General features: G+C 43.5%; 1 protein-coding gene across 5 annotated transcripts in view; it reads left to right on the top strand.

Annotated features, from left to right (window-relative positions):
• The window catches only part of smarcc2 (SWI/SNF related, matrix associated, actin dependent regulator of chromatin, subfamily c, member 2), a 341,362-nt gene that overhangs the window by 152,779 nt on the left and 174,884 nt on the right, over positions 1–13,699 (top strand). For 4 of the 5 annotated variants that reach the window (XM_067976774.1, XM_067976773.1, XM_067976776.1 and 1 more), the window contains exon 11: positions 2,370–2,500. In XM_067976774.1, the coding sequence (XP_067832875.1) occupies positions 2,370–2,500 (131 nt within the window). The remainder of the gene's footprint in view (positions 1–2,369; positions 2,501–13,699) is intronic. The other variant, XM_067976775.1, reaches the window with a different exon arrangement.

Here is a 13,699-nt window from a genome sequence, read left to right as displayed (position 1 = left end):
CTTCTTTCCCTTGTCCCGTACAATAAATGCATCTCTTAAGTACATCCATTTTCCTCCTGTTCTATTTCTAAGTCTAGTTTCCCAATTAATATTCCCTAAGACTCTTCTCAAAGTTCCAAAAGTCCTCCACCAGCACATTGTTATTTTTGTGCTTGGATTTGACGATATTAAATTTAGCAATACTGTGTCACTGGCTTCCAGGTGCTCACCAACCTACAGGTTACTAACCAGCTCTGGAGGATTGCTGAACATCAAATCCAACACAGTCTCTGTTCCAGTAAGCAGCCTCACATGTCGTGTAACTGACACAGTGTGTTTGTCTGTATTCTCACCCCTTCCTTCAGGTTCTCCCTGATCTGTCCATTCAACTTGTCACATGTTGGAATCACCTCTGATTAGTACATTACGATGTCCCATTATCCTTCTCATCAGTCCAAGCAGCCCATTGCCAACCTGCTCACTTTATTTGTGGTCCATAGCACTTACCAATTAATAATTATCTACCCTTACCATTTTTAGTCTTGTCCATTTTTCCAACGTATCCCCATCTGCTGCGATTTATAACTGCTATATCATTCCTTATTTCATCTACTGTTATTCCCTCCCTTTCTATAGTTGCTATATCATTCCTTATCCCATATGCTTCTCTCCCCTCCCTTCACATAGTTGCTGTAATATTCTTTATCAATCGAGCAACTCCCCCAAACTCTCTTTGTAGATGTGACCTTGTGATACATTTCATACTCTCTCAACTCCAGCTCTTGGGCCATCCTCTGCTGGTAGCCATTTTTCTTAGCTGGCAATAATATCAGTATTCTCACTAGTTAGGGATCCCGCAAGCTCCACTACTTCATTCCTGATGTCCCTTGTTCGTATGGCAATTTAAACCTGTCTCTCAAACATTCTTTTCCTTACTTGATTTTTCTGCTATTGTTGTCATTAATTTATTTTCTGTTCATTCTATCTCGACCTCTACCCCTGCCTTATTTGTTCAAATCTTCCCCCATTGCCCTATTTGCCTTCTCATGCTCAACTCAGGCCAAATTCACTCTCTTATCTTTTCTCAGCACAAAATCCCTCTGTCATCTTCTTTTGGCCTCTTACAGTGGTTGCTGGACAGGGTAAAGGTTAATCCCGCCAATCCACAGCTACTTTCTGGCCATTCCTCAATCAGACTGATTGTATTTACAAGGCTGCCACTTGGAGTATCACACATTTACTGAACATTACTATCTAGGTTTGCTGTACAGGATAATGTCTTTGGCAGCCAGAGTTTTGGCTTCTAAATTAGTGGCAGTTTGGGATATTCCTGCAGCGTGTAGAGGATAGTTAATGGGAAAAAAAATAGATTGCCTACTTTGTGGATGCTTCTTCATTCTATGAATGATTTGCATCCTCCACGTGCCATGATCCCACTCAGTCAATCATTCAGGAATATAGGTTTTTGGGTTGGGGTTTGGCAGTTAGTCAGCTTCTATTTAGCTTGGATCAAAACATAATGACGCAAGTCCTGGAGCTTTATACAAAATCAGCGCAGGAGACCAAATGGGCCACGCACTATCTGCAATGTCACGCCAACATTTTATGTGCATGTGTAGCACGATTTCCTCAGCACTAACCAAATTAGCATCAAATGTGTGTGGAGGACGCAGATCATTTGAAGAATATAAAGGAGACATAATAGGTCATCTGTCTTTGTGGGGGTTGCTTCAACTTCCAGAAGAAACTGAATAATATGGTTGAAGAACAAGTGTAGTCTGTGAACTGTGGGTCTTTCTCATCTCCATATTTCTGGCTGTGACATAACTGGAATTCTCATCTCAGCATTGTTAACTGTAGGTAGTCACATCCTTTGGGAACTAAAATTGGCAAGAATCTGTGACACTGAAAATTATACAGGATCTGTTGGAGGGATCAGAGTCATTGAGCTCTTCTTGTGCCTGTAGCCCATATTAAACCAAAGTGAACCTCAAGCATAGCTTCACAGCAGCCCAGCTGTAGCTTATTGGCAGCACAGCAAAGTGATAAAAAATTCTTCAATTCACAAACCTGGAGCCAGGTTTGTTTCAGCTACTGTTGGACATTGGTTACAAATTTAAGTGCTGCCTTACCTGTTTCCAGCATTTACATATTTTGACTGGGGCCCTCTGGTAGCAGAAATCCTCTTTTGCATCATGACAGCACAAGATTGATTGAATATAAAATAACAAGGACCTTGACGGAGTGACAGCATTGGTATCTGGAGCATTTTCCACATGATTTTCCACGTTCAATGAATGTAGCTGCTCAGTGATAGAATATGACTACATAAAGAAAGAGTTAGAATGTTGTACTCTTGAGCGGATGACCGCATTGCACCTTGTTTTAAGACGCAGTCCTGCCACACCATATGCCAAGTCAAAGCGAGGACATCGCGAGGAGGACCAAGAGGACCTGACTAAGGACATGGATGAACCCTCCCCTGTCCCCAACGTAGAGGAGGTCACACTACCGAAAAGCGGTAATAAGTTTTTCTCGTTTAATGCTTTTAGTCATTTTGAATTTATATTGACCTATTGATTGTACATGATGCTGTGGACGTTTGTTCAATTGGAAGTAGACCGGGACTGCTCAAAGTTTATTTTATTTGAATTGTCCCAGAGACTAGCACTTCCTCTTAAGTCCAAGTTGGATTTAGTCCCAGATACCAAAGCTGGAGGGCCAGTGTTCACACTGAATGCATTACCCAACAGCCACCCAAAATGACTTTAGATTGTATGTCTGCTCTGCTGTACTGCAATGATCGAGTGAAGGACCAGAGTCAGCAATTATTTTCAAATGTACATGGTAGAATTTAACAACCCAACCTTGTATGCTGTCCTGTTATTGTTGATTGTGTGCACTGTGTTGTGATGTAACTCATAAATTTGTACAGTACCCAAAACTATCAAGTGAAGCGTCAAACAATGTTCACTTTGGGAGAACATTTTTGATTTCCGAAGCGAGCAATTGTGATGAGAACATTTCAGGGATCGATTCTGCCATTTCCAAGGTTTTATAACCAGCAGCTATGGACAACTGACACTGACTGGAAACTTGTCCATGTCACGAGCCTTTGTGCCCGGGCCCAGATAATCTCTGGACTGGAGAAATAAATTGGGTTAAAATCAGAACGAAAAACAACGGGTCAGGATGGAGAGAAACTGCTTATTGCCAAACTGATATCCCACAGGATAGTCCCAGCACCACTGAATGTGAAAGGAGCAACAATAAGACTCAGCACTTCATGTCAGCATTATGTTTCGAAGTCTCTGTATAAACTGTAGCGGTGTGGGGGGGTGGGGGGGTGCAGGGGTTCACAAAGCTCAATTATTCAATTTTGATTAAGTTTACAAATTGACATCCAATCCAGAACACATCTCCCAGTCTGTGACTTCAAAATGAAACTGCAAAACAGCGGCTGAATTTCTGTTTTTAATAAGAGTCACAGCTGGGACACTTCCTGCGATACTGCAGACCTGCTCAAATCTCTTGTTGCAATTCGGGCTTTTAAAAGATTCTTCTACACTGTCCCAGTCACTGATTAGACAGGACTCTTGTACACTGTCCCAGTCACTGATTAGACAGGACTCTTGTACAGTGTCCCAGTCACTGATTAGACAGGACTCTTGTACACTGTCCCAGTCACTGATTAGACAGGACCCTTGTACAGTGTCCCAGTCACTGATTAGACAGGACTCTTGTACACTGTCCCAGTCACTGATTAGACAGGACTCTTGGACACTGTCCCAGTCACAGATTAGACAGGACTCTTGTACACTGTCCCAGTCACTGATTAGACAGGACTCTTGTACAGTGTCCCAGTCACTGATTAGACAGGACTCTTGTACACTGTCCCAGTCACTGATTGGACAGGACTCTTGTACACTGTCCCAGTCACTGATTAGACAGGACTCTTGTACACTGTCCCAGTCACTGATTAGACAGGACTCTTGTGCACTGTCCCAGTCACTGATTAGACAGGACTCTTGTACAGTGTCCCAGTCACTGATCAGACAGGACTCTTGTACACTGTCCCAGTCACTGATTAGACAGGACTCTTGTACACTGTCCCAGTCACTGATTGGACAGGACTCTTGTACACTGTCCCAGTCACTGATTAGACAGGACTCTTGTGCACTGTCCCAGTCACTGATTAGACAGGACTCTTGTACAGTGTCCCAGTCACTGATGAGACAGGACTCTTGTACACTGTCCCAGTCACTGATTAGACAGGAATCTTGTACACTGTCCCAGTCACTGATTAGACAGGACTCTTGGACAGTGTCCCAGTCACTGATTAGACAGGACTCTTGTGCACTGTCCCAGTCACTGATTAGACAGGACTCTTGTGCACTGTCCCAGTCACTGATTAGACAGGACTCTTGTGCACTGTCCCAGTCACTGATTAGACAGGACTCTTGTACACTGTCCCAGTCACTGATTGGACAGGACTCTTGTACACTGTCCCAGTCACTGATGAGACAGGACTCTTGTACAGTGTCCCAGTCACTGATGAGACAGGACTCTTGTACACTGTCCCAGTCACTGATGAGACAGGACTCTTGTACACTGTCCCAGTCACTGATTAGACAGGACTCTTGTACAGTGTCCCAGTCACTGATTAGACAGGACCCTTGTACACTGTCCCAGTCACTGATAAGACAGGACTCTTGTACACTGTCCCAGTCACTGATGAGACAGGACTCTTGTACACTGTCCCAGTCACTGATTGGACAGGACTCTTGTACAGTGTCCCAGTCACTGATTAGACAGGACTCTTGTACACTGTCCCAGTCACTGATTAGACAGGACTCTTGTACACTGTCCCAGTCACAGATTGGACAGGACTCTTGTACACTGTCCCAGTCACTGATTAGACAGGACTCTTGTACACTGTCCCAGTCACTGATTAGACAGGACTCTTGTACACTGTCCCAGTCACGGATTAGACAGGACCCTTGTACACTGTCCCAGTCACTGATTCGACAGGACCCTTGTACAGTGTCCCAGTCACTGATTAGACAGGACTCTTGTACACTGTCCCAGTCACTGATTAGACAGGACCCTTGTACAGTGTCCCAGTCACTGATTGGACAGGACTCTTGTACAGTGTCCCAGTCACTGATTAGACAGGACTCTTGTACAGTGTCCCAGTCACTGATTAGACAGGACTCTTGTACACTGTCCCAGTCACTGATTAGACAGGACTCTTGTACAGTGTCCCAGTCACTGATTAGACAGGACTCTTGTACAGTGTCCCAGTCATTGATTAGACAGGACTCTTGTACACTGTCCCAGTCACTGATTAGACAGGACCCTTGTACAGTGTCCCAGTCACTGATTAGACAGGACTCTTGTACAGTGTCCCAGTCACTGATTAGACAGGACTCTTGTACAGTGTCCCAGTCACTGATTAGACAGGACTCTTGCACACTGTCCCAGTCACTGATTAGACAGGACTCTTGTACACTGTCCCAGTCACTGATTAGACAGGACTCTTGTACAGTGTCCCAGTCATTGATTAGACAGGACTCTTGTACACTGTCCCAGTCACTGATTAGACAGGACCCTTGTACAGTGTCCCAGTCACTGATTAGACAGGACTCTTGAACAGTGTCCCAGTCACTGATTAGACAGGACTCTTGTACAGTGTCCCAGTCACTGATTAGACAGGACTCTTGCACACTGTCCCAGTCACTGATTAGACAGGACTCTTGTACACTGTCCCAGTCACTGATTAGACAGGACCCTTGTACAGTGTCCCAGTCACTGATTAGACAGGACCCTTGTACAGTGTGCCAGTCACTGATTAGACAGGACCCTTGTACAGTGTCCCAGTCACTGATTAGACAGGACTCTTGTACACTGTCCCAGTCACTGATTAGACAGGACTCTTGTACACTGTCCCAGTCACTGATTAGACAGGACTCTTGTACACTGTCCCAGTCACTGATTAGACAGGACTCTTGTACACTGTCCCAGTCACTGATTCGACAGGACTCTTGTACACTGTCCCAGTCACTGATTAGACAGGACTCTTGTACACTGTCCCAGTCACTGATTAGACAGGACTCTTGTACACTGTCCCAGTCACTGATTAGACAGGACTCTTGTACACTGTCCCAGTCACTGATTAGACAGGACTCTTGTACACTGTCCCAGTCACTGATTAGACAGGACTCTTGTACACTGTCCCAGTCACAGATTCCAGGGGTGGCTGACATGTCACAGGGCCCCACAATTAGACCATAGTCCTCTTCTTAGTCCACCACTGTCCCTCATTGAAGACCCAATACCCAAGAAAGACAAACTGCTCCAGTGTGGCATTCATATCAAGACACCTTATTTGTGTCTCATCCCATAGCTTCTGGGTGCCTGAGGCCTCACAGCAGCGACTCTCTGGATACTCCACACCCAGGAGGAACTCGGGCAGGGGTACCATCTGTCGCACTTCCTGGTGAAATGGGGAACTGGTACTTCGGAGGTGTGGGCCCTCGAGATTGTCTGAGAGGGATATCCTCTTTTGTTAATGAACATGGCCCCGAGGCTTTGTGAGGTAATCCAATTGGATCATTTGTGGGATCCTGTTATACAGGAATCATTTGCATAATTACAAACATCCATCTCAAGCAGGAGAGGTTAAAAAAGATGTTGAGACATTTGAGATAGAAAGGGGGGAGATAATTAATAAACTAATCAAACTTTGAGAGGATAAAACCCCTGGTCTGGATGGATTGTATCTGTGCATATTGAAAGAAGTTAGGGATGAGATAGCAGAGGGACTATTACATATATATAAAAATTCACCAGAAAAGGGAATAGTGCCAGAGGACTGGCGGACAGATCGTATGATTCCTATATTTAAAAAGGGAGATAGAACCAGTCCAGGGAACTATGGACCAATTAGCTTAACATCAGTGGTAAGAAAGGTAATGGAATCTTTACTCAAAGATGTAATAGAAAAACATCTAGAAACCGAAAATATAATAAGGAATGGTCAGCACGGATTTCAAAAGGGAAAGTCATCCTTGACCAACCTTATTCGATTGTTTGAAGAAGTAACAGAAAGGGTAGATAAGGGTAATGCAGTAGATGTAATATATTTGGATTTTCAAAAGGCCTTCGATAAGATACCGCATTGTAGACTCCTGACTAAGGTCAGAGCATATGGGGTCAGGAGACTTGTAGCAGAATGGATAGCAAGCTGACGATATAACAGAAAACAGAGAGTAGGGGTTAAAGGTAGTTGCTCAGACTGGCAAAGGGTGGAAAGTTCCACAGGGATCGGTGCTGGGACCACTGTTGTTCACAATTTACATCAATGATTTTGACTCGGGAATCAGAAGTACAATTTCAAAATTTGGGGACGACACCAAATTGGAGGAGTATAATTAATACTGAGGAGGACTGTGACAAAATAAAAGAAGGTATTAATAAACTTGCAGAATGAGCATGTAATTGGCAAATGAATTTCTATATCGACAAGTGTGAGGTATTACATTTTGGTAGAAAGAATAAGGGGGCCACATACTGCTTGGATAAGAGTCTAAATGGGGTAGAGGAGCAAAGGAATCTGGGGGTACAGATACACAAATTACTAAAAGTAGCAACACAGGTTAATAAGGCCATAAAAAAGGCAAACCATGCACTGGGGTTCATTTCTAGAGGGATATAATTGAAAAGCAAAGAAGTTATGTTAAACTTGTATCAAATCTTGGTTAGACCACACTTGCAATACTGTTCTGGTCTCCATATTATGAAAAGGATAGAGAGGCATTGGAGAAGGTGCAAAAAAGATTCACAAGGATGATACCAGAACTAAGAGGATATACTTATGAGAAACAGCTGAACAGGCTTCTCTAGAAAAGAGAAGACTGAGGAGTGACCTGATGGAGGTCTTTAAGATTATGAAAGGGTTTGATAGGATAGACGTAGAGAAAATGTTTCCACTTGTGGGGGAGACCAAACTCGGGGCCATAAATATCAGATAGTCACCAATAAATCCAATAGGGAATTCAGGAGAAACTTCTTTACCCAAAGAATGGTGAGAATGTGGAACTCACTACCACAAGGAATAGTTGAGGTGAATAGTGTAGATGCATTTCAGGGGAAGCTAGGTGAACACATGAGGGAGAAAGGAATAGAACGATATGTTGATAGGGTTAGATGAAGAAGGGAGGGAGGAGGCTTGTGTTGAGCATAAACGTCGGCATAGACCTGTTGGGCCGAATGGCCTGTTTCTGTGCTGTAAATTCTATGTAAGTCCAGGGGAGGGGCTAAAAGACCTAAAAGATATCTACTTCTACATCACATATGGGAGTTCCTCAGGTTCAATTTTGATAAGGAAAGCTATCAATACAAGATATTGCCATTTGTCTTCTCAGCAGACAGGATGTTTACAAAGTCCTGTGTATGGCCACAGTTCACCTCAGGGTGCAGCATCTCCATGTATATTCATATGTGGACAATTGGTTTATCTGATTGTGATGGGGGTCGCCACTCTCCTCCCATCGGACGTGAGTGCCCCGCTGGATATCAACCCCAGTATTCAGAGGCTGGAACTCTGGTCTCCGCTTGCCTGGGCTGTCTGGAGTGGTGCTCAAACCCATAACCTTCTGGCAGAGGCAGCAATACTACCACTGAGCCAAGGCTCACTCCACTGATCTTAACAAACTGATCTTCACCAATTAATGTACACACCATTCAAACCTATTTCAATATCACAAGTTTGTTGAATGCACATTTACTGTTAGTTTTGACTCTATTAGTGGACTCAAAACCCTCTAGATCAGCTCTATTTGATTTTCCATTCTGACTGGCAGGACCTTGGAACTCACTCCAAATTTGTACCCAAAGTTTCTCTCCAGTTTTATCTGGGCCAAGATATTGCTGTCTCAATATTTTATATGCAGTCAGGAGTGGAGTGTGCTTTGAATTATATAGATGGCTGTTGAGCCCTCAGTTACTATAAGGATGACATTACTCTTAACATATGGAATGAATTAAATGTGAGTTAACCCCCTATTTTTAGAACACCCCCCAGAACAAACATGTTTACTTTGTGCTTTCAGTGAAATTAGAAATAATTCTCATCTGAAAATCCAATCAGAGTGCACCTGCAGTAATGGTGCTGAGGCGCGAGCTGACTGGTATAAATGAGGCATAGTGGCCAGTCCAGATGTGGAGTGCATTATTTTACGTGAAAATAGGGGGAGAGCGCAAAACCTGCAAAGCTCGCTTCACAGAAGAAGCCGTACTGCTTATAGCTGACAGAGTGGGGATCCGATGAAGAGGTCTTTTTAGGGCAAAGGACCAATTTTCTCCCAAACTGAGGGTACATCAGGCTTGAGAGGCAATCAGGCAATCGGTGAAATTGGAGTCACCTACCACCACACCTGGAACAAGGTGTCTTGAAGAAAAACACAAAGTTTAGCAGCAAGGTTGAATGTGAATATCCTGGGGGTATCAAAGTACATGATAAGTGTTTGCTTGAATAGCTTCACAAACTGTATGGTTAACCTCAGCTAATCCAGTAACCTACAGTAATGGGAGCTAATGAAGATTGTTGAGAAGTATTAAAGCAGGCCAAAAAAATAAAAATAAAACGGTGAAGCTGAAAAAGATTGATGCTTGCCTGTCACTATGTATACATACAGTGTACTCGGTCAACTATTAGAAGTTCAGCTGCCAAGATACTTTAAATTGTATTAAATTATGCACCGGGCTACACACGGCATGCTGTAACCTAAACTACTCATTATATAATATCCACTGATTCAGTGCACCTTGTTGTTCTCCTTGCAGAAGGTGGCATTCAACAAGAGACAACACTTCAGAGTAGCTAGTGGCATTAACACTCTTATCTGCTTCAAGAAACAATGATGGGAATCATAGGATTAGAGTTCTTCGAGGGGCTGAATGGTGCACAAGCTGGCCGGAATAAGCACAAGTTGATTTGTACAATTAATTGTGCTAATGAATATAGTTATACAGTGATTGCGCTTCATCATAAGAAATAGTACCTACTGTTTGTGCAGCAAAAATGTTCCTAATCCTGCACGTGGCATTCATCGTGCATCAGCTTCTCTTTCCATAGAAATGCCTGAATCCTAGAAGCATCAAGTGGTCAGTCTGGACAAGTAAGCCTCAACACTGCACTCTGCATCACTGACACAACAATAAGCAGGTACCAACTCGGATAGATAGTTTCAGTGACTTAGATAAGGAAAGGGCAGGGGTGGTGGTTGAAGAAAAACTGGCTGCTGGTGAGCAGAGGCCTTGCATGGCCAAGATGCTTTATGATTGTCAATTCAGTTGTAAAATGGAGGATAATTTCTGAGCATCAACGGATGAACCAGGGACTTGTCTTCTTCCAGACTAAAGTGCACAATGATCTGAGCAGCTTTCTGAAATCTACTGTCCATTTTTGTATTGTTGAACAGCAAGCAACATCTGTGGCATCTGCAAAGGAGACCTCAGGAATGCAGAAGGCAAGCACAATTGGAGCACCTCTCGTGATGATGTAGTGACTTTGTGATGGCCACAGTCCATGATGCGATAATATTCCTGGAGGCACAATTCAGGCAGCCATGAGTGAGGGATTCGGAGACCTTGTTGAAGCGCAATGGTCTGTGCTTGAGTCAACGTGAGGACTTGGCTTCCAGTCACGGCGTATGACCAGAAGATCAGATGGGTGGCTTGAAAATTGCCACCAGACCCTTGCCAGCAAGGGACAGGAAAAACTAGTCGAAGCATATCGGCCCCACAGCTGAAATTGAACAGGCTAACCCTGGCACACAGGCAAGACCATCTGAGTCTATAGTGCATAGGGGCCGATAGCCACAGGAATCACAAGCAGATGTTCAGAAATCCTCCACGCTTAACCCTTCCAATAAAGTATCATTTAGAAGTAGTATAGGAGAATGAACCTGGGGCATTAGTACGTGTAGCGCAAGGGGATAGCACAGAGGCATCTAAATGCTCATTAATATTTGTCGTTATTGAAAACTTCTTTCAGTTGAGATACCACACCGAGGCCCTGTTTACCTGTTGGACGTTAAAGATCCCATGACATGATTGGAAGAGCAGGGGAGTTCTCAGGTATCCTGGTCAACATTCATCCCTCAACCGTTGTCAACAAAAAAACAGATGACCTGGTCATTTATCTCACTGCTGTTTGTTGGACCCTGCTATGCGCAATTTGACTGCCGTTTTTGCCTACAGCGTACTAGTGATTGCACTTCAAAATTACTTCATTGACTGTGAAGCACTTTGGGACATCCTGAAAACGTGAAAGCGCTATATAAATACAAGCTCTTCCTTTACTGAAATGGAGACACAACATATCCACTGAAACTTTGCAGTCATTAGTTCTGCATTTATCTTCATAATATAAAGAGAAGCAAAGTAATAAAAGTAACTGAAAGAATAAGAAATGAAAGTTTGCCAGTTCATACAATGATTCCCAATAGTTGGTTTTCACAGGCTTTAATAGAAGAATGCCTCATTGATAGCCTGGTGAGTCCATTCTGCAGGAGCAGTAGCTCCTCATCTTCTGCTGACTCGCCATCATCAACATCCTCCTCCTCCTGATGCTGCTGCTGCTCCATAATTAGACAGATACCTTTTCTCATGGAAATGTTCAGCATACAGAACGTCACTGCCATTCTTACAACTCTCTCTGCGGCATATTATAAGACATCCTGGTGCAGCCCAAACATTGGAACTGTTTGAGCATGCCAAATGTCTGCTCAATGAGGTTCTTATCGTTCACATGTGCTTCCTAAAAGACTGTTTCCTGTGTGGTACATAGCTTGTGTAGCAGTGTCAGGGGTTGGATTTTGAATGGATTACCCATGGGGGTAATTTTCACCTTCACCGCTTGGCCGGTAAACCGGCAGAGCGGATCGCACACCCGATTTTCATTTCCATTCAAATCAATGGAATGAAAATCAAACGGGTTCTATGACAGGCAGGCGATGCACTCCGCCAGTTCACTGCCCAAGCAGTGAAGGTGAAAATTACCCCCATGTCTCTGAGGAGCCAACTTTCAGCCAGTTGTCATCCCAGAATAATTGAGGAACACACAGTTCTGTTAAGATATGGGTCTTGTTGACCATCAATAAATCTATGCAATGACCTGAAAAATTCTATGACAGCAGTCGCAGACCATTTGCACATTAATAATTGCGCAAAAATTGGCTGCCACGTTTGCCTACATTACAACAGTGACTGCACTTCAAAAGTAATTCATTGTATGTTAAGCTGTGGGATGTCCTGAAGATATGAAAGGCGCTATATAAATGCAAGATTTTTCTTTTCTCCTCATATGGTAAGGTTTCCTGATGATCGCCATAGGATGTTGTACAGGTGCATGAGTGCAGTTGGCACCTCAGTTAAAAGAACCTTGTATCTCTCTGCAGCTGCTCTTGCATCCTGACATTGAATGTAATGTAGTCACCGGCATGTCAAAACAGGGTACCTGTGACCTTCCTTATGAAACAGTAAACTGACTGATCATTGTGAATCCTCCTGCTAGTGCCTGGAAGGACCTTGTGGCATAATCATTTGGCGCAGTCTTCATTTTTAGTACTACTGGCAATGCGTTGCTGATTCTAGAAGAATGCACAAATTTTTCTGAGGCATCCCTTGTGAAACATAGCCTCCTTACAAAGTACTCCTCAGTGAAGCTCTGTCCCCTGTGGTTCACACACAGCCCTGGGTAGCAGTGAGTTTTGATTGTCATCCTATGGCCTGGGTCCTCCCTGTTCCTCCTCCTGTTTCTGCTTCAGCATGTCTGGCAGACTGAGACTTGCTGCAGTGGTCTTTGAAACAGTTGAGTATCTCGAATCATTGTCTGCTTATTTGCTCCATATTGGACCACCATCTGCTATTTGAAAACCATCTTTTACCTGAGTATCATGAGGGCAATGTTCGATTAAAATCAAGGCTGAGTTCATTGCTGATTAATTTTAGGAGCCCAAGAAAAATTTGGAGACCGCTCCATGAACATTAGCGCATAATATTACTACACCTTAATACATGCTCAATACACGTGCTCGATCTAATGACTATGTCTCTTGAGCAAAACAGTTTTGGAAGTTTTGAGGCCGAAGACAAGTCAATGAGCAAATAGCAGATAGCTAAGTGGCTGGTTCTATATTCTGCTCTGATTGATAGTATTTGCAGAGCTACCATCTGGAGTAATCCTCGCATGTTTACTGAGCATTACTGTCGAGACTTGGTTGCTGCGCACCATGGTGACTTTAGCAGATTTCTGGTAGCTACTGTTATAGCTCCTCAGCAGGGGACTCCTTGTCCTGAATTTGCACTGCTTTGGTACACTCTGACAATATGTGGAGCATGCTTAAATGAAGACAGATTTCCTACTTCGTAGAGCCTGCATTCTTCATATGCTATGCATCATTCACACATTTTATTTGTGTGCTAAGCAAATGGTTTCCTCAGAACTTATCAAGCTAGGCCTTAATACAGTGGTGTGTGGAGGATACATATCGTTTGAGGAATGAAAAAGACCCTATAAGGTAGGTTACCTATCTTTCTGATAAGACACTGTTTTGAATAAACTGATGTGTATAATCCTTTCCCGAGGTGTTTAGCATGTGCAATCAGGAGAGCACAGTCACTCATCCACCCTCCACAGATTAACCATGTCTCA

This window comes from Heptranchias perlo, chromosome X (genome assembly GCF_035084215.1).
Source record: "Heptranchias perlo isolate sHepPer1 chromosome X, sHepPer1.hap1, whole genome shotgun sequence".
Taxonomy (NCBI): Eukaryota; Metazoa; Chordata; class Chondrichthyes; order Hexanchiformes; family Hexanchidae; genus Heptranchias; species Heptranchias perlo.
This window is presented reverse-complemented; position numbering and strand designations above follow the sequence as displayed.